Source organism: Gopherus evgoodei, unplaced genomic scaffold (assembly GCF_007399415.2).
Source record: "Gopherus evgoodei ecotype Sinaloan lineage unplaced genomic scaffold, rGopEvg1_v1.p scaffold_31_arrow_ctg1, whole genome shotgun sequence".
In the NCBI taxonomy this organism is placed as follows: Eukaryota; Metazoa; Chordata; order Testudines; family Testudinidae; genus Gopherus; species Gopherus evgoodei.
This window is the reverse complement of record NW_022059983.1, coordinates 3,104,760-3,123,301: the sequence shown is the minus strand read 5'-3', so window position 1 is coordinate 3,123,301 and position 18,542 is coordinate 3,104,760. Positions and strand designations below refer to the sequence as shown.

The 18,542-nt window shown below is 50.8% G+C and overlaps 1 protein-coding gene across 10 annotated transcripts; it reads left to right on the top strand.

Moving 5' to 3' along the window:
* The first annotated feature begins 105 nt into the window (after positions 1-105).
* On the top strand, positions 106-12,906 carry LOC115640462 (membrane-spanning 4-domains subfamily A member 4D-like). Of its 10 annotated transcripts, none has more exons than XM_030543227.1 (8): positions 107-384; positions 2,561-2,614; positions 3,490-3,648; positions 7,038-7,157; positions 9,693-9,749; positions 11,517-11,651; positions 12,054-12,173; positions 12,462-12,906. In XM_030543227.1, the coding sequence occupies exons 3-8, from the start codon at positions 3,502-3,504 to the stop codon at positions 12,576-12,578; spliced, it is 696 nt and encodes a 231-aa protein (XP_030399087.1). In that variant the 5' UTR covers positions 107-384; positions 2,561-2,614; positions 3,490-3,501; the 3' UTR covers positions 12,579-12,906. The 10 variants fall into 10 exon arrangements, with proteins under 10 accessions (XP_030399089.1, XP_030399087.1, XP_030399085.1 ...); XM_030543225.1 differs by having other exon boundaries at positions 2,523-2,614; positions 3,493-3,648; XM_030543226.1 differs by having other exon boundaries at positions 2,523-2,614.
* The last annotated feature ends 5,636 nt before the right edge of the window (positions 12,907-18,542 follow it).

Sequence of the window (18,542 nt, the reverse complement as noted above, 5' to 3'; positions counted from 1 at the left end):
GCACTTTCCAACAGCAAAACATCCCTCTGGAAAACCTCCCGTCAGCTCTGGATAGAAGCCCAATGCTCAGCCTGCACCACAGCTCGGTGTCTCCAGCCCTTCTTTTGGGCAGGGGGAAGGAAATGATTAGTCTCGAGAGGTCCTGCTGGTGAGCAGCGTATTGCCTGCAGCCTGCTGACAGGAGCCATTGTGCGCCAGGCAAAGAGGCCAGGGGAACTGAGACACTGTCCAGCCCCCGGCCTGCCTTTTCTTACTTCGGCTCCAATCAGGGCAGTGATCGTTTCTGGAGCTTCCCAGGAGGGGCCCCTTGTTTACGGGATGGGGTCCAAGCTCAGCTCTTTCCTGATGGAGTGAGAGCCAGCTGCAGAGCCGGATGGATGGAGGGTGAGCCGGAGGCAGGATGGGATTGGGGAAGGGGATTTGCCCTGGCTGGGTCTCTCCGGGGGGCTGTCGGTTAGTGGAGGGGTCAGGGATTGCTGCGACGGGGCAGACGGAGCTGGGAGTTCAGGGGCACGAGGGACCTGCGTACAGCACACACGCTGATATACACACATGCACACTCAACTTCCCTATTAACAGACACACACGTTGCCCCTTCTGACCTCAGCGGCTAGTCTAAGTAGGGGCCTCGGGGGACACCCCAGGTGGAGGCAGAAATCGGGGCTAGCCAAGGATTGGCTGTGACACAGGTTTGTTTATTTGCAAGCAGTGTACAAAGTCCTGTGTCTCTGCACCCAAATCAAACAGTCGCTCAGCTTATAGCGCCCCCAGGCTCCACAGCTGGCACCAGACCTGAAAGGTCCCGCTCCAGCTTTTTCCAGGGTCACATTGTGCAGACAGGGACCCGCTTGGCTTTTCTAGCCTCTGCTTCTGCCTCTCTCTGGTCTTGGCTTGCTTTGCACTTCAATATTAGTCTAACCTCGCTACAGCACTCAGGGCTGTGGAAAATTCCAGGCCAGGAGCTCTGGCGCTCAGTCGACCTCACCCCTGGTGTGGACACTGCCAGGCCCATGTTAGGATTCTCCTGCTGACCTACCTATCACAGGATTCAATACAGCGATGGAAACCCCCATCACTGACATTGGAAGGGCCTGCGGCTGTAGACACCGCTTATGTGTGAGCTTAGTGTCTGGGTGTTCTTGCACCCAGCCCTGCCCAAAACAATACTCAGCCCAAAAACCGTGTGTGTGTGACACACCTTTTGTCTTTACTGGGGATTATGTTTACAGCTATGTTAATGGGAGGGTGAGTTCACACCTGTCAACCTGACCAGGATTTTAACCCGAATTATAGAGGTTTCATCCAACTCATCACTCACACACACACACACACATACACAAGAATGGACACAAACACACAGTCACACTCCTGCCACACTCACATAGACATGCACATTCACACAAACACACTTAGAGACAGACATACACAACAGAAACACACTGAATTCACACTCTGTCTCTCTCACACACAACCTCTCTCACACACACCCACTGAAGTACACTTACAGATACATCAAGCTGGCAACCACAGAGATGCAACATGGACACATGGACAGTTCCATGCACAGACAGTCAGACATGCAGAAAGTCGTGTGCACACTGACATGGACAGATGGACACTCCCACCAGACAGTCAGACACATAGAGAGTCATATACACACACAGAGACATGGACAGTCCCCCTCCCCACCCTCAGTCAGATACATAGAGAGTCATATGGAGATATGGACAGATGGACAGTCCCACCAGACAGTCAGACACACAGAGAGTCACGTGCACATATGGACAGATGGACAGTCCCACCAGACAGTCAGACACACAGAGAGTCACGTGCACATATGAACAGTCCCACCCACAGACACGCACAACCACACACACATCTTAGCCCATGGTGGAAGCTTACTGGCTCAGAACCTGGGTTCCTTACTGGGGCTCTGGCTCTGAGTATAACCACAGTGTTTTGGGGGATCCCCCCATTCTGTATCACCCCTGGCCTGTGCATCTCTCCTGACTCCCAGGTCCTCTCCCCTTTCTAGACCAGCTCCCCTTCCTGTCATGGCCATCTCCACTGGGGCCCCTGCTGAGCCCCTACAGCACGGCCTACTGGGGGTTTATCTCCTGCCCACTCCGGCTCCAGGTGGGGCTGCTAGTCAGGGCATGTCTCTAGCTCTGTTTTCACTCATCTCCTCTCAGTTCTTGGGACCCCTCAGCGGGGGCTCTGCTCTTTACTAGGCAAGAAAAATGGCACAACACAAGCTCAGCCCTGCCTTTCACACCTTCTCTATACCCAGCCCAGTGGGTTCTTCACTACCATGGAGGTTTCCAGTGGAACCCAGCCTGGGCCACGGGGGGAAGTTGAGAGACACACTGGACTCCACAGCATCCCCAGCTGCTCACTGAAGTGATGCCAATGTGGAGGGGTAGAGCTAGGGTGATGATAATATGACCTGGGAGGAGGTGGTGTGGGTGGGAAATCATCCACCTGAGTTATAAATGGATCATCACCCCATTCCCTCCTGGCAGAAAAAGAAGACCTTGAATTTTCCCTACACTTTGATTAGATTGAGACTCTTCCCAGACTGCGCCTCGCTGAATCCTCCTTCACTGAGAAGCTGGTTTGTGCTGCTCTGGAATTCTGCTGTGATGCTGGTGTGAGCGGTGGGATACTAGTGTTAGCCAGGGGATACTGGTGTGAGAAGTGGGATATTGGTAATCAAGGTGAGATATTGAGGTGAGAGGTGGGAAAATGGTGTGAGTGATGGGAAACTGGCATCAGTCATGGGATATTGGTGTTAGCTGTGGGATATTGGTAAATGAGGTGAGATACTGCTGTGAGAGGTGGGAAATTATTGTGAAAGGCAGGATACTAGGGTCAGTCATGGGATATTAGTGTCAGTCGTCGGATACCAGGGTTAGCTGCGGGATACTGGTTTGAAAGCCGTGAAACAGATCTGACATGTGGGACACTGGGGTCAGTGGTGTGAAAGGAGCGAGACAGGTGTTAATACAGGTGTCAGTGGTGGGATACTGGTGGCAGAGAAGTGGGATACTGGTATGAATGGTGAGAAACTGGTGTTTGCAGTGGGATCTTGGTGTCAGTGGTGGGATACTGGGGTGAGAAGTGGGAAACTGCTTTTAGAAATGGGATATCAGTGTCAGACAAAGGAACAATTATCCTATTGCTCCACTGCCACATAGGGGGAAGGGGCAGGTTCATGGGGCACAGACCATGGGAGCCATTTTTTGTTCAGTAGCACCCCCTGCTGTGGGTGAAAGTGATGACGATATTAAAGGGTTTAATTAAGGTGATATTAACATGCAGGTGATTGGGCACCGCAAGGAAAATCCTGACCTGTATCTCCCCCAGATAGGGCAAGAGATGATGCAGATGAGCTGAGGGTGGGGGTTATCTGTTATCCCGGGGGAGCGGGGGTGTCTTTTACCTCCCCAATGCCCTGCCGGCAGAAAGAAAGCCCAGCTGTTATCTCAGCAGGGTTCTGCTATGGACACCACCGTGACAGCCAGCTCAGCCGGCCCCATCACGATCATCAACAGGTTCATCACCCAGCCCCACACGGCCAGTGCTGCCAACCCAGCCAAACCGCGGCCCCTGGAGAAGTTCTACAAGGGGGAGCCGCTGGCCCTGGGGGTGAGTATCCTGTGGACTAAAAGGGCTAACTGCTTTCGGGAGGCTTCCCCAACCACCTGGGACAATCAGCCAATGAGAGCTTGTTCTGATGATGTCGTGGTTTGAAGGTGGTGTCCTATGGGCCAAAGGATGCTGGGGGAGGGATTCCAGGGGCCAATTCGCTCCAGTGCTTAAGATACACTGGGTGGGTGTTTACATGACCCAGCCCTGTCCTCTTGCTGCCTGCACGTTTGCTCGGACGCGAGTGTCATGCCAGGGAGGAGCCTGGCCCAGTTACCCCAGAAACGCCAGCATCGTTCTTGCAGAGAGGGCAGCCGGTTGGGGCCAGCGTAATCCCCTGACAGTGGGCGCCTAGTCCTCCTGTACCTGCCAGACCATGGGTCACTGCCCCTGAGCTCAGGCAGTGCCGGAGCGTCCCCCTGACCATTGCTTTCTAAGCCCAGAGTCCCCCAGGCCAAGCATCTGCATCCAGCCTGTCTGTATTTCAGCATGTCTGATTTCCCTGGTGGGAGCCATAGGATGAGTCACAGGGACTGTGGCTTCTGCTGGGATTATAATTCTCCAAATTTTGTGATGATAAACCATAGAAACATTAAAAGCAGCAAAGAATCCTGTGGCACCTTATAGACTAACAGAGGTTTTGGAGCATGAGCTTTCGTGGGTGAATACCCACTTCTTCAGATGCATGTAATGGAAATATCCAGGGGCAGGTATATATATGTGTGCTAGCAAGCAAGCTAGAGATAACGAGGTCAGTTCAATCAGGGAGGATGAGGCCCTGTTCTAGCAGTTGAGGTGTGAAAACCAAGAGAGGAGAAACTGGTTCTGTAATTGGCAAGCCATTCACAGTCTTTGTTCAATCCTGAGCTGATGGTGTCAAATTTGCAGATGAACTGAAGCTCAGCAGTTTCTCTTTGAAGTCTGGTCCTGAAGTTTTTTTGCTGCAGGATGGCCACCTTAAGGTCTGCTATAGTGTGGCCGGGGAGGTTGAAGTGCTCTCCTACAGGTTTTTGTATATTGCCATTCCTAATGTCTGATTTGTGTCCATTTATCCTTTTCCGTAGAGACTGTCCAGTTTGGCCGATGTACATAGCAGAGGGGCATTGCTGGCATATGATGGCGTATATTACATTGGTGGATGTGCAGGTGAATGAACCAGTGATGGTGTGGCTGATCTGGTTAGGTCCTGTGATGGTGTCGCTGGTGTAGATATGTGGGCAGAGTTGGCATCGAGGTTTGTTGCATGGATTGGTTCCTGAGCTAGAGTTATTATGGTGTGGTGTGCAGTTACTGGTGAGAATATGTTTCAGGTTGGCAGGTTGTCTGTGGGCAAGGATTGGCCTGCCACCCAAGGCCTGTGAAAGTATACTGCAAGACAAACCCAAGAGAGAAACCAACAGGACTCCACTGGCCATCACATACAGCCCCCAGCTAAAACCCCTCCAGCGCATCATCAAGGATCTACAACCCATCCTGGACAATGATCCCACACTTTCACAGGCCTTGGGTGGCAGGCCAATCCTTGCCCACAGACAACCTGCCAACCTGAAACATATTCTCACCAGTAACTGCACACCACACCATAATAACTCTAGCTCAGGAACCAATCCATGCAACAAACCTCGATGCCAACTCTGCCCACATATCTACACCAGCGACACCATCACAGGACCTAACCAGATCAGCCACACCATCACTGGTTCATTCACCTGCACATCCACCAATGTAATATACGCCATCATATGCCAGCAATGCCCCTCTGCTATGTACATCGGCCAAACTGGACAGTCTCTACGGAAAAGGATAAATGGACACAAATCAGACATTAGGAATGGCAATATACAAAAACCTGTAGGAGAGCACTTCAACCTCCCCGGCCACACTATAGCAGACCTTAAGGTGGCCATCCTGCAGCAAAAAAACTTCAGGACCAGACTTCAAAGAGAAACTGCTGAGCTTCAGTTCATCTGCAAATTTGACACCATCAGCTCAGGATTGAACAAAGACTGTGAATGGCTTGCCAATTACAGAACCAGTTTCTCCTCTCTTGGTTTTCACACCTCAACTGCTAGAACAGGGCCTCATCCTCCCTGATTGAACTGACCTCGTTATCTCTAGCTTGCTTGCTAGCACACATATATATACCTGCCCCTGGATATTTCCATTACATGCATCTGAAGAAGTGGGTATTCACCCACGAAAGCTCATGCTCCAAAACCTCTGTTAGTCTATAAGGTGCCACAGGATTCTTTGCTGCTTTTACAGATCCAGACTAACACGGCTACCCTCTGATACATAGAAACATTAAATTTGCCTCCCTCATGTCCCAGATCAGACCCATGGGCCCATCCAGCCTGGTATCCCCTCCCCTCCCTGCCAACATAACTCAGATCCACGGGCTCATCCACCCTGGTATCCCCTCCCCTTCCTGCCAGCATAACTCAGATCCACGGGCTCATCTAGCCTGGTATCCTTCCCCCTCCCTGCTGACCCGGATCAGACCCATGGGCCCATCCAGCCTGATATCCTTCCCCCTCCTTGCTGACCTGGATCAGACCAATGGGCACTTCTAGCCCAGTATCCTTCCCAACACTCCCTGCTGTGTCAGAACTGACCCATGGGTCTACTTACCCTTACCCTACCATAAACACCTAGTGTGCCCCTTGGGCATCTCCCTCAATCTTGCTCTGTGCCTCAGTTTCCCTACCTGTACAATAGTGATAACAGCACATTTCTGTCTCCCAGGGGAGTTGGGATGGGGAGGATCAATGCATTAAAGACTGAGACTATGAGAGGCTATGGTGATGGCAGGGCCATCCTTGGGGGGGGCGGTGCGGGACCCGGAACATCAGTGCCAAGTTTCTAATCTGCTGGGGGGTGCTGCCCCCTTGCCCTGCCCAGGCCCCGCCTCCATTCCACTCCTCTCTCCAAGGCTCCACCCCGCCTCTGCTTCTTCCCTGCCCAGTTCCACCCCCTCCCACAAGCATGCTGCATCCTCCCTCCCCTCCCCTTCCTCCCAGTGCCTCCTGATGCCGCAAAAATCATCTGATACATGGCAGGTGATAGGCATGGATTGCCAGGGCCCACCGGTGGGCAGGAGGAGCTAGGGGAAGGGAGAGGTTCTGGTAGGGGGGGGCTCCTCCTCATCCCCCCTGCCCGCTTGCTGCCCACCTCCCCATTCACCTGCTCACCCCGTTCGCCCACCTGCCTCCCACCTAACCTCCCCACCCTAGTGGGGCCCCAATTTGCCATACCCAAGGGATGGCTCTGGATGATGGGCACCAGGTAAATACCCAAGACAGAGGGACCTGTTAAGAGCACCAAGGGGAAAGCGACCCCTAGCGAGCTTGGGGTGCAGTGATGAAATTCTTGGCTTCACTTCCCGGTAGATTACCCAGATCGTAGTTGGAGCTGTGCAGCTTGCTGTCGGGGTGATGATGGCTATGGTCAGCTCCGATTTGTGGATATTGGCATTGAGTCTGCACGTCCCGATATGGAGCGGGTTGCTGGTAAGTCTCCACCCCACCCTGCCCTCTGCCATTGGGTCACATGTAGGAGCAGGGAAGGATTGGAGCACGCTCCGTGCAGACAGACCCTTTGGAGATTCTAGCTGCCAAAGTCTAACACATCTCCACGGAGCATGTGCAAATGGAAAATTTTCAAATGCTTATAATTTGGCCAAATTTGAGTGGACTTTTTATGGAAAAGCAAAAGGCACATCCCTGTCCTCAGGGTGACCTCCTCCCCCACCACATTTCCAGGCCCTGCTCCAAAGCATGCAGGCACTAAAGCTTCTCAATGAAATGGTTGTAAGAATTATTTTTACCATGGGCAAGACAACGTACTTTCTCCAGCCTCATTCTCAGCAATGGCTGAATGATTTGCATTGAAATTTATCCCCAAAATTGAGCCTGCAGCAGGCTGAGAATGGGAAATTTCAGCCCTAATAGTTAATGCTTGGCAAAGTTATCAGCACGTGAAAGTAGGGTCTTATAATGGGATGTGTTGGGCAACCTTACCGCTAGGCGGCGCTAGCAGCAGACCCTACAATAGGATATGTGGGGCTCTAATCACACCAGGCGACTTGCCAGGGCACAGGAGAGAATTATACAGACGTGCAGAGTCAGGCTGTGGGTGGCTCAGCACAGATGTTGGTTCCCATGTGATCACCAGCCTTTACCCTGTCTCCTGCTGGACTACCTCTCCCAGGCTCACCCTCGTCTAGTACTTCCCAGCATGCACAGCACCTATCCACCCCTGCTGTGCTCCATGACTGCAAGACACAGGCACAACTCTGCTTCTAACCCAGGGGTCGGCAACCTTTCAGAAGCAGTGTGCCGAGCCTTCATTTATTCACTCTAATTTAAGGTTTCATGTGCCGGTCATACATTTTAACGTTTTTTTAGAAGGTCTCTCTCTATAGTCTATATATTATATAACTAAACTAGTGTTGTATTGTAAAATTAAAGAGGGTTTTCAAAATGTTTAAGAAGCTTCATTTAAAATGAAATTAACACGTTGGTATTACGCTGCCGGCCCGCTCAGCCCGCTGCTGGTCTGAGGTTCTGTTCACCTAGGCCGGCAGCGGGCTGAGCGGGGCCTGTGGCCAGGACCCCGGCTGGCAAGGGTCCATCAGCCAGAACCCCAGACCAGCAGTGGGCTGTGCGGGGCTGGCGGCCAGGACCCAGAGGGCTGGGGGCAGAGGGTTGGAGTCAGGGCTGGGGGCTGGGTATGTGGGAGGGTGTAGGTCTCAGGGCAGGGGGGGGGCTGGGAATGGGTGGGGGTGCCAGAGTCAGGGCTAGGGTCTTGGATGTGGGGGGATGAAGGAGTCAAGCAGAGGGCTGGGTATGTATGAGGGAGGTACAGGGCTCAGGGCAGGGGTCTGGGGGCGGTGCGGGGCTCAGGGAAGAGGGCGTGTGGGGGGGGTCAGGGCTCAGAGGAGAGTGCTGGGTGACTGCCCCCCTAAAAACTCTCAACCCTGCTGCTCCTTGTCCCCTGACTACCCCCTCCTGGGACCCCTGCCCCCCAGGAACCCACCCCCTATCTAAGCCTCCCTGTTCCTTGTCCCCAGACTGGACTCTACCTCCTACCTGTCCCCTGACTTCCCTGATCTTTGTCCACACCCCCATCCCCAACCAGACCCCCAGGACTCCCATGCCTATCCAACTACTCCCCACCCCCTGACAGCACCCCCAGAACTCCTGACCCATCCGACCCCCCCCCCACTCCCTGCCTGCCCTAACCCGTTTCCACACCCCTGCCTCCTGACAGGACCTCCAGAACTCCCAACTCATCCAACCCCCCCAGCTCCTTGTGCCCTGCCCACCCCCTTCAGAGACCCCCCCACCCTAACTTCCCCCCCAGACCCTCCTTGCTCTCGGTCCCCTGACTGCCCTGATCCCTATTCACTCCCTGCCACCTCACAAACCCCAGGACTCCCATGCCCTATCCAACCCCCCCCACCCCTAACCGCCCGCCGGGTCCCCCCCTATCCAACCCACCCTGCTCCCTGTCCCCTGACTGTCCCCACCCCTTATCCAACCCCCCCAGCCCTGGGCCCCTTACCATGAGGCTCCACCCAGAGCTAGATACTCTGCTTCGTGGGAGCGCCCCACCCCGCCCCGCCCCTCCGGTTGAGCAGGGAGCGTGTCTGCCTCCCCGCGGAGCCAAACGCTGCCCTCGGGATCGCACAGCCCCAACCCCCAGAGCTCTGCACATGGCAGCAGGGCTCCAGGGGAGGGGCCGGCAGCTTGCTGCGCTCGGCCCCACGCTCCGGCCCGGGAGCGCGGACCCCGCGGCTTGCCGTGCCAGGAGAGTGGGGCCATTTGCCCACCCCGTGCGCACAGCTATGCTTCTGCTCCCTGCGCGCACGGGGGAAGTGGAGGGCAGAGGAGAGCGAGCCGAGCTGGGCGGGATTTTTAGTGGCACGCTGGATTCCCGGCAGGCTCCAGCGTGCCATTAAAAATTGGCTCGCATGCCATCTTTGGCACGCGTGCCATAGGTTGCTGACCCCTGTTCTAACCCTTTCTCTCTCCCCCTCACAGTACATCATCTCGGGGGCCCTCTCAGTGGCGGCTGCAAAGAATCCCAACATACCACTGGTACAAACTGATGCCTCAATTTCCTTCCTATCTATCTATCTATCCCCACACACCCCCTCTATCTATCTATGTTGGGGGGAGGGATAGCTCAGTGGCTTGAGCACTAGCTTGCTAAACCTAGGGCTATGAGTTCAATCTTTGAGGGAGCCACTTAGGAATCTGGGGTGAAAATCTGTGTGGGAATTAGTCCCCCTTTGAGCAGGGAGTTAGACTAGATCCCTCCTGAGCTCCCTTCCAAGCCTTGTATTCTATTATCTATCCCCACACACCTCCTCTATCTATGATAGGTTAGATCACAGAACCCCCTCTGGGAGCTGCCACTTGATATGCCAAGACTACTGCTTTCCCTGCCAGCTCAGGACCCCAGCACCCTGTCCTGCTGAGCCAGACACTCCTGTCTGCTCCAACAAAGATCCAGGGTCTGAATTACTTGCCCCAAAGCTGCAGGTTTACCTGAAAGCAGCTCACAGAAGCATTCCTGTCTTTAACACTCAGATGGCCAGCTCCAAATGGGGTCTAAACCCAAATAAATCCATTTTATCCTGTATAAGCTTTATACAGGGTAAACGCATAAATTGTTAGCCCTCTATAACACAGATAGAGAGACATGCACAGCTGTTTGCTCCCCCAGGTATTAACACATACTCTGAGTTAATTAATAAGTAATTTTGTTAACTACAGAAAGTAGGATTTAAGTGGCTCCAAGTAGTAACAGACAGAACAAAGTAAGTCACCAAGCAAAATAAAATAAAATGCAGAAATCTATGTCTAATCAAACTGAATACAGATAAGATCCTCCCCAGTTCCAGAATGCTCCCTTTTACAGGCAAATCTCCTTTTAGCCTGGGTCCAGCAGTCACTCACACCCCCTGCACACTGGCTTTTGTTCCAGTTTCTTTTAAGCATCCTGGGGGGTGGAGATGCTCTCTCTTTAGCCAGCTGAAGACCCTGTGGAGGGATCTCCCAGGGGTTTAAATAGACTTTCTCTTGTGAGTGGAGGCCCTCTCCTCACCCCTATGCAAAGTCCAGCTGCAAGATGGAGTTTAGGACTCACCTGGGCAAGTCACATGTCCATGCATGACTCAGTTTTTACAGGTAGCATCCATTGTTTACATGATACCTTGAACGTCCTCAAAAAGACTTCTTTTGTGGATTGGAGCCTTCCAAGATCCATCGTCCTTTAAGTGTTTCTTGATTAGGTACTTAACTTCAACATTCCTTTCTCCAGGAACTGACCAAATGCTCTAGTAAGGTTATTTAGAAACCAAGCCAGTACACAACCAACATTCATAACTTTGAATACAAAAATGATACATGCATGCAAATAGGATTAATACATTCAGTAGATCATAACCTTTATGGAGATATGTACCTGGCATATGTAGCATAAAACACATTCTAAGCATATTTCCATAAAGTCTTATGGGAAGTACCATCTAATCTAATCTATCTATCTATCTATCTTATACCCACAATCACTCATTCTTTCCAAAGTGGTTGGAATTATTTGAATCGTACCTCAATCCAGTGTCGCGATTTGCCCCTAAATGTTCCTGTCTGAGCAAGGGTTTGGCCATTAGGCTGCACTGCTACAGCAATGGGAGTTAACATTGTGATCCCAGTAATGACATGTCATCGTGTGGGCTCTCCCCACAGCCAGGGTGGGGGTGTCTTCCCCGAGAGGGGCTGGGCTCCATGCCATGTTGCCCGTGTGTGTCCAGCTGGGCTCTCAGTGCACACCTCTCTCCACCCCCGTCTCCCATCCAGGTGAAAGGCAGCCTAGGAATGAACATCATCAGTTCCGTGCTGGCTGGATGTGCCATGATCCTGTATCTGATCAGCTTGACAGAATCCAGGTATCAGAGCAGGTGTTACTGGTACCCAGAGACGTGCATCACTTATGTGAGTACTTGGTATCGCAGCATGAGGGCAGCGCTGCCAATGCATCCATCCCCCTGCTCCCACGGGGACCAACCTGCCTCCCATGGCCAACCCTAGGGACTGCCTTGCCCAGCTGGCAGGGAATGGGTCATGGGACCTTTCCCCTTCAAGGGTGCTGGCTCTGATCCAGCCCCAAGGCAAGGGACTGGCTGTCTCGGGGCAGGGGGCAGGAAATTCAGGGGCAGAGTGGGGGGTGTGGCTGGCTTAGGGGTGTGGGGAATGGGAGATGGGGCCTTTTCCCTTATGGGGATGCTGGCTTTGATCCAGCCCAGGGTGGGCACTGGCTGGCTTGCGGGGTGAGGTTGAGGGAATGGGACATGGGGACTTTGCCCCGTAGGGAATTCAACAGTTTCCCATTGGCAGAAGGTAACCGTGGCCTGCATCACGGTTCTGCTCCTGTTCACCTTCCTGGAATTCTTTGTCTCCATCTCCACTGCGGCCTTTGGGTGCAAAACCACCTGCAGGAACAGCTACAGCGAAGTGGTAATGATGTGTCACCATGGGGCGTGTATTAATGACAGAGATGGTGGAGGGGAGAGGGGTCTAGTGGCTTCCAGGAGGAGTGGTGGGAGCCAGGACACCTGGGTTCAATTTCCATCTTGGGGATGGGAGTGGGATCTAGTGGACTGAAGTGTGTGTGTTTGTGGGGGAGGGGGAGACTGGGAGCTAGGACTCCAGGGTTCTATACTGGGAGCACATCACTGGGGTGCTGCTGGCTGAGAGGCACACTTGAGTCCTATCCTGATAGGTTGTCCTCACCTTTTCCTGCAGTCTGTGGTCATTTACCAGAACGTGGTGCCTTCAGATGATCCAACTACTGCCACCAACACCCACTCTGATGCTGTTGCCTGCACTCCTCCCCCTTACAAGGACCTCGCCACCCCATGAGCTGTTCCCTAGGGCAGCCACTGCCTGGATCACCAGCTCCCTACAGACCGTGCCCATCTGTGCCTTACTGGAGACCAAAGCAGCAGAGTGGGAACTGGTCATAGCTCCTCACTCCTGACACGGAGCCTGCTGACCCCCATGCAGTGATCACAGTGCCGATGGCGAGAGACATGTCCCTAAAGATGCCTGACCCACAGCATCACACAATCTATCTGCCAGTCTCCTGGCCCTTTCCGTCCTACCCCTGTGGATGGGATTTCAGCCCCAGGTCCCACACTCTGTAACATGTCCAGGCTGCCTCCAATAAAACCTTTTTCTTTAATCATCCAGCCCTGATTTCCTTCGCTCCTGTGTTCAGTGGGATCCCCTGATCCTAAGCCCCAGCCTGTTGGGGGGATTATCTGGACTGTCCCTGATGCCTCCCACTAACAGGGCCAGTGTGCACTGGGGCCCAGGATGAGGTGCCTGGAGAGTGATGGGGAGGACAGTAGGAGGTTGGGTGGCAGGGGTGACTGTGAGAGCAGCTTTGGTGGGGGCTGTTGGAGAGAGACAGAACATACAACAGAAAGAGAGAGAAATTAGCATCCTGGCTCCCAGCCTTCCTGCTCCAACCCACAATGATTCTTCCCCATTCCCCTCCCAGGTCCCCCCACCCTTCAGTGACCTGGGACCTCCCCTGCAAGAGAACTCAGCAGGATGGTTCCCAGAGCACCTAATGATTGCCCCAGTCCCCGAGCCCACCCGCCCCCCAGCTCGCTTGGCCTTATCTGGCTCTGGAGCAGGAGACATCTGAGCTGGGATCCTAGCCAGGAGCCACAGGGCCCATTCTCTGAAGCCTCAGAACTTTTCACCTCAATGACCATCACTGATCTTTGACTGTATCCTCAGGCCTGGCGCCTCTGGGCCTGCTTCAGTGCTCCAAAATCTAGGAACCTGCCCTGCCTTCATTTAGCACCAAGCTTTTAGGTTTGGTCTCATTCCCCACAAAGGACTCAATTCTTTGGAATGGGGCGGGGCCTCAGGTGGAGATGGGGTGGAGTGCTCCTGGGTTAAAATAAGAGTCAGCGTCTATGGATCTGGGCTGAGGTGGATATGCACCAGTATGTGATGCATTGAGGCAGCCTATGGAAGGACCTCATGCCCAGTGTCTCAAAGTTGTGTACAAAAAATGACAAGGCAGACTTACCCTGTGTTGAACAACCCTGCTCTGGGACGGAGAATGGGACAGGCAGGGGTGGGGTTACAATTGCTAGGAGGGATATGAAGCCATAGTTAATAGTAAGAGCTGTGAGGTGCTCCTTGGTCACTGGAAATTTTCCTGGTTTCAAGCCTATCACACCTTCCCCAAAGCTAGAGAAGGTTTTCTGGGGGAGGGCCTGTCTATTTTGCACTCAGGGGTGTGGGATCTGTGCAGGAAAAAAGTCTGAGAGCTTGTTAAGTATTGGGTTTGGGTGCTGGTTCTGTGCTTAAACCTACCTCCCGACTGTGGCTTTCCAGTGTGAAAAGACTGAAGTGGACCATGCACAGAGTTAGGGAGTTTTTCCCTAACTCTGTGCAAAGAAATGTGATCAGGAAGTTGATTATTTTTTAAAAATTGTTATTTTGGGAGGGCTGTATATTGAAAAACCTGTTAAAAACGGATGCTGAATTTGCATCACAAACCTTGCCATGGCCTTTGAACCAGCATGTTAAATGTCAAGATAATCCGACTAAGCATCTGGTCTTCAGAGAGGATTGAAAACCTCTGTCTCTGTGCGAAAAAGTGCAATAAGCACGATGAAATTTAAAAAATGGGTCATTGAGGGGAGGACTATGTCTCTGGCCACATGACTCTAATTTTGCACCATACATTTTACCCTGGTCCCTTAACTGATATAGTAATTTTCAAACTAATTTGACTGTGCATATGCACTTTAGAGAGGTTTGAACTGTCAAAAAAGCACAGCAAGAAAGTTGACATTTAAAAAATGGGTCATTTGGGGGGGTTGTATCTCAAGAACCCCTTTATAAAATGACCCTAGGTCTGTAACAAAAACTTCCTTTCAGACCCTGAATTGGTGTGCCAATTTTCAAGGTGCTCAGACAAGGCACATGGATTTTAGAACAGTTTGGATATCCCCGTCTCTGCTAAAAGTGTCCGAAAGCTGAAATATTAAAAATGGGCTGTTTAGAGGGGCTGTATCTCAGGAACTCCTTCATAGATTAGGCTCCATAGATAGTCATTGTTCTGTTAAGTGACCACTGCAGCTGAAATCACTGATAATCAGGCAGGGCCGGCTCCAGGCCACAGCGCGCCAAGCGCGTGCTTGGGGGGGCACTCCACGGGGGGTGCTCTGCTGGTTGCTGGGAGGGCGGCAGGCGGCTCCGGTGGACCTGCCGCAGGTGTGTCTGCGGCAGGTCCACCGGAGCCGCGGGACCAGCGGACCATCCGCAGACACGCCTACAGCAGCTCCATCGGAGCCGCGGGACCAGCGGACTGTCCGCAGAAACGCCTGCGGCAGGTCCACCGGAGCCGCGGGACTGGTGAGTGGCAGAGCGCCCCCCGCGGCGTGCTGCCATGCTTGGGGCGGCGAAATTGCGAGAGCCGGCCCTGTAATCAGGTCTAAGTGCTTAGACCTGCTGTGGGCCGGTGTTTCTGTGGAAGAGACGGGCCAGCCTGCACTAGCAGCGAGGTTCCCCCACTGAGAGCTCAGCTGAAATCACTGAGAGCTGCTGGAACCTCAAGAGACCAACTCACAGAGGTCACTGGGGCAGGTGGCAGCAGAAGGTGATGGCGCAGGGCCATTGGCAACAGAGCGATGGAGTGAACAGTGGCACAATGAACAACAGTGGCCAGAGCGAACAGTGAGCAGCTGGAGGAACGAGCAAGATGCCTTCTTGCCCCCCACCTGGGAGATGAACTTATGTGAAAGCATCTCTGAACTCTGAGTCTCCACGGATCAAGGACAACACCGGTAAGTGGGGTGAGATGGAGGGAAACATGAGGGGCACATTAAATAAACATTTCTTTGTTGGACTATATTTTGGTGACTTTGCTCCAGAATGCTAGATTTGTGACTGGGAATGGAAACTTATATAAATATGTTTCCTAGTAGGCCAAGATTTTTAAAATGCATTATTTGCCAAGGTTATCTCACATTGTTGCTATCTTGAGAGATCATTATGTTGGGGAGTTTCTGTACTAAACATTTTTGTTATTATAGTTAATTTTTACATAAGAATGGCCATACTGGGTCAGACCAATGGTCCATATAGCCCAGTATCCTTTCTTCCGACAGTGGTCAAGGGCAGGTGCTTCAGGGAGAATGAACAGAACAGGTAATTATCAAGTGATCCATTCCCAGCTTCTGGTAAACAGGCTAGGGACACTCAGAGCATGGTGTTGCATCCCTCCCCATCCTGGCTAATAGCCACTGATGGACCTATTCTCCAGGAGTTTATCTAGTTCTCTTTTTAATCCTGTTATAGTTTTGGTCTTCACAGAATCCCCTGGCAAAGAGTTCCATGGGCTGACTTTATGTTGTGTGAAGAAGTACTTTCTTTTGTTTTGTTTTTTAAAATCTAGTGCTTATTGATTTCACTGGGTGACTGCTAGTTCTTGTGTGATGTGAAGGATTAAATAACATTTCCTTATTCACTTTCTCCACACCAGTCAAGATTTTATAGACCTCTATCATATCCCCCGTTAGTCGTCTCTTTTCTAAGCTGAATATTCCCGGTCATTTTAATCTCTCCTCCTGTTTCATACCCCTAATCATTTTAGTTGCTAATCTCTGTACCTTTTCCAATTCCAGTTCATCTTTCTTGGAATGGGGTGACCAGATCTATATGCAGTATTCAAGGTGTGCACGTACCATGGATTAATATAGAGGCAATATGATATTTTCTGTCTTATTATCTATCACATTCTTAATGATACCCAATATTCTGTTTGCTTTTTTGACTGCCGCTGCACGTTGAGTGGATATTTTCAGAGAATCATCCACAATGACTCCAACATCTCTTTCCTGAGTGTTAACAGCTAATTTAGACCCCATCATTTTGTACGTATAGTTGAGATTATGTTTTCCAGTGTGCGTTATTTTGCATTTATCAACATTGAATTTCATCTGCCATTCTGTTGCCCAGTCACCCTTCGTAACTCTTCACAGTCTGCTTTGGCCTCAACTATCTTGAATAGTTTTGTATCATCTGCAAATTTTGCCACTTCACTGTTTACTCATTTTTCCAGATCATTTATAAATATGTTGAACAGTAATAGTCCCAGTACCAACCCCTCAGGGATATCACTATTTCTCTCTCTTCATTCTGAAAACTCGTAATTTATTCCTACCCTTTGTTTCCCATCTTTTAACCAGTTACTGATCCATGAGAGGACCTTCCCTCTTTTCGCATGATGGCTTACTTTTCAAAAGTCAATTTAAATTAAATAATTTAAAAATATATATATATTTGTTTTAGAAATCTAGAACTGTTATGTGTTTTGGTGTAATTTGCATTATCCTTATGTTAAATTTGCATTATCCTAACAAAACATTTAATTTATTCATATCTCTTTTGTATGTTGCAGGTCAAAGTGAAAATGAAAAGACAAAAAACAATGCAACAATTTTTCCACTCAAAGGCCTCAAAAACTAACCAAGGTGAAAAACACATCAAGAACCAGGAATATCTCAACATGTCATCTGAAGGTTCAAGTAGTGTATCTACATCCGACCAGCCCGAAGCACAAATACAGCAACCGACTGAAGAAACAGCGTCTCCAAATCTTAAAGGCAGTTCCCGATGTTTGTCAATCAAAATGTTCCCATTGATTGAAGTTACAAAAGATGGCTACTGGTGCAAATCTTGCAAAAAAGGTTGTGAAGAAGGAAAGCTTCCGAACGATAGAATTAGTAAAAGTAGAGATGCTTGCTTTGTCAGACTGATCAGCAAAGCCAAGCCAATGCTGGCAAAGTACGTGGAAAGGCTGCGAAACACCAGGCATCTGGAGTGCATCAACATGCAGAATGCCTTATAGGCCCACTTTCAAAGCCAATTTTAAAAGTACTTAATGAGGCTGTTAAGGATGCCGGAGACACAACACAGTAAATTAAACCAGAAAAACCACTTTATTTGCATGTGTATTGTGCTGGGTACTTAACTTTTAATGGGAGTGCTATAGTATAACAAAAGACCCTTAACAGTTTCTTAATGGTTCCTTGCTTAATATGCAAGCTACTGCCAGGAGAGAACAGAAAAAAAATTTCTCTCTGGTTCCTTTTAAAACCAAACCCTCTCTGCTTAAAAGCCCCTAGCAGAGAAAAGAAAAATATAATATTCCTACTGGCTTCTGGATTCTATCTTTATCGCACCGCTCTGCCACCATGTCATAACATTTCTTCCCAGATCTGGACCTTAGCGTCCAAAATGTGGGTGTTAGCATGAAAACCTCCAAGCTTAGTTACCAGCTTGGACCTGGTAATTGCTGCCACCAGCCAGGAATTATACAGTGCCTAGCTCACTGTGGTCTCCCCAAAACCTTCCCTGGGGGACCCCAAGACTCAGATTCCTCGAGTCTCACAACAAAGGGGAATAAACCATTTCCCTTCCCCCTCCTCCCCTCCAGGTGTTCCCTCCCTGGGTTCCTGGAGAGATATACAGAAGCAAGCTCCATGAATCTAAACAAAGGGATTCTACCCTCCCTGTTTCCAGTCCTGGAAACACAAGTACCGAGAGAGCTAATCTCTCTTCCCCCCTCACCCAGAGGGTATACAAAGTCAGCCTTAGTAAATCTAACACAAAGAGATTTTCCCCCTGACTTCTTCCTCCCACCAATTTCCTGGTGAGCTGCAGACTCAATTCCCTGGAGTCCTCACTAAAGAAAAACTCCAACAGGTCTTAAAAAGAAAGCTTTATATAAAAAGAATGAAAAAGGACATAAAATATAGTCTCTGTATTAAGGTGACAATATACAGGGTCAAT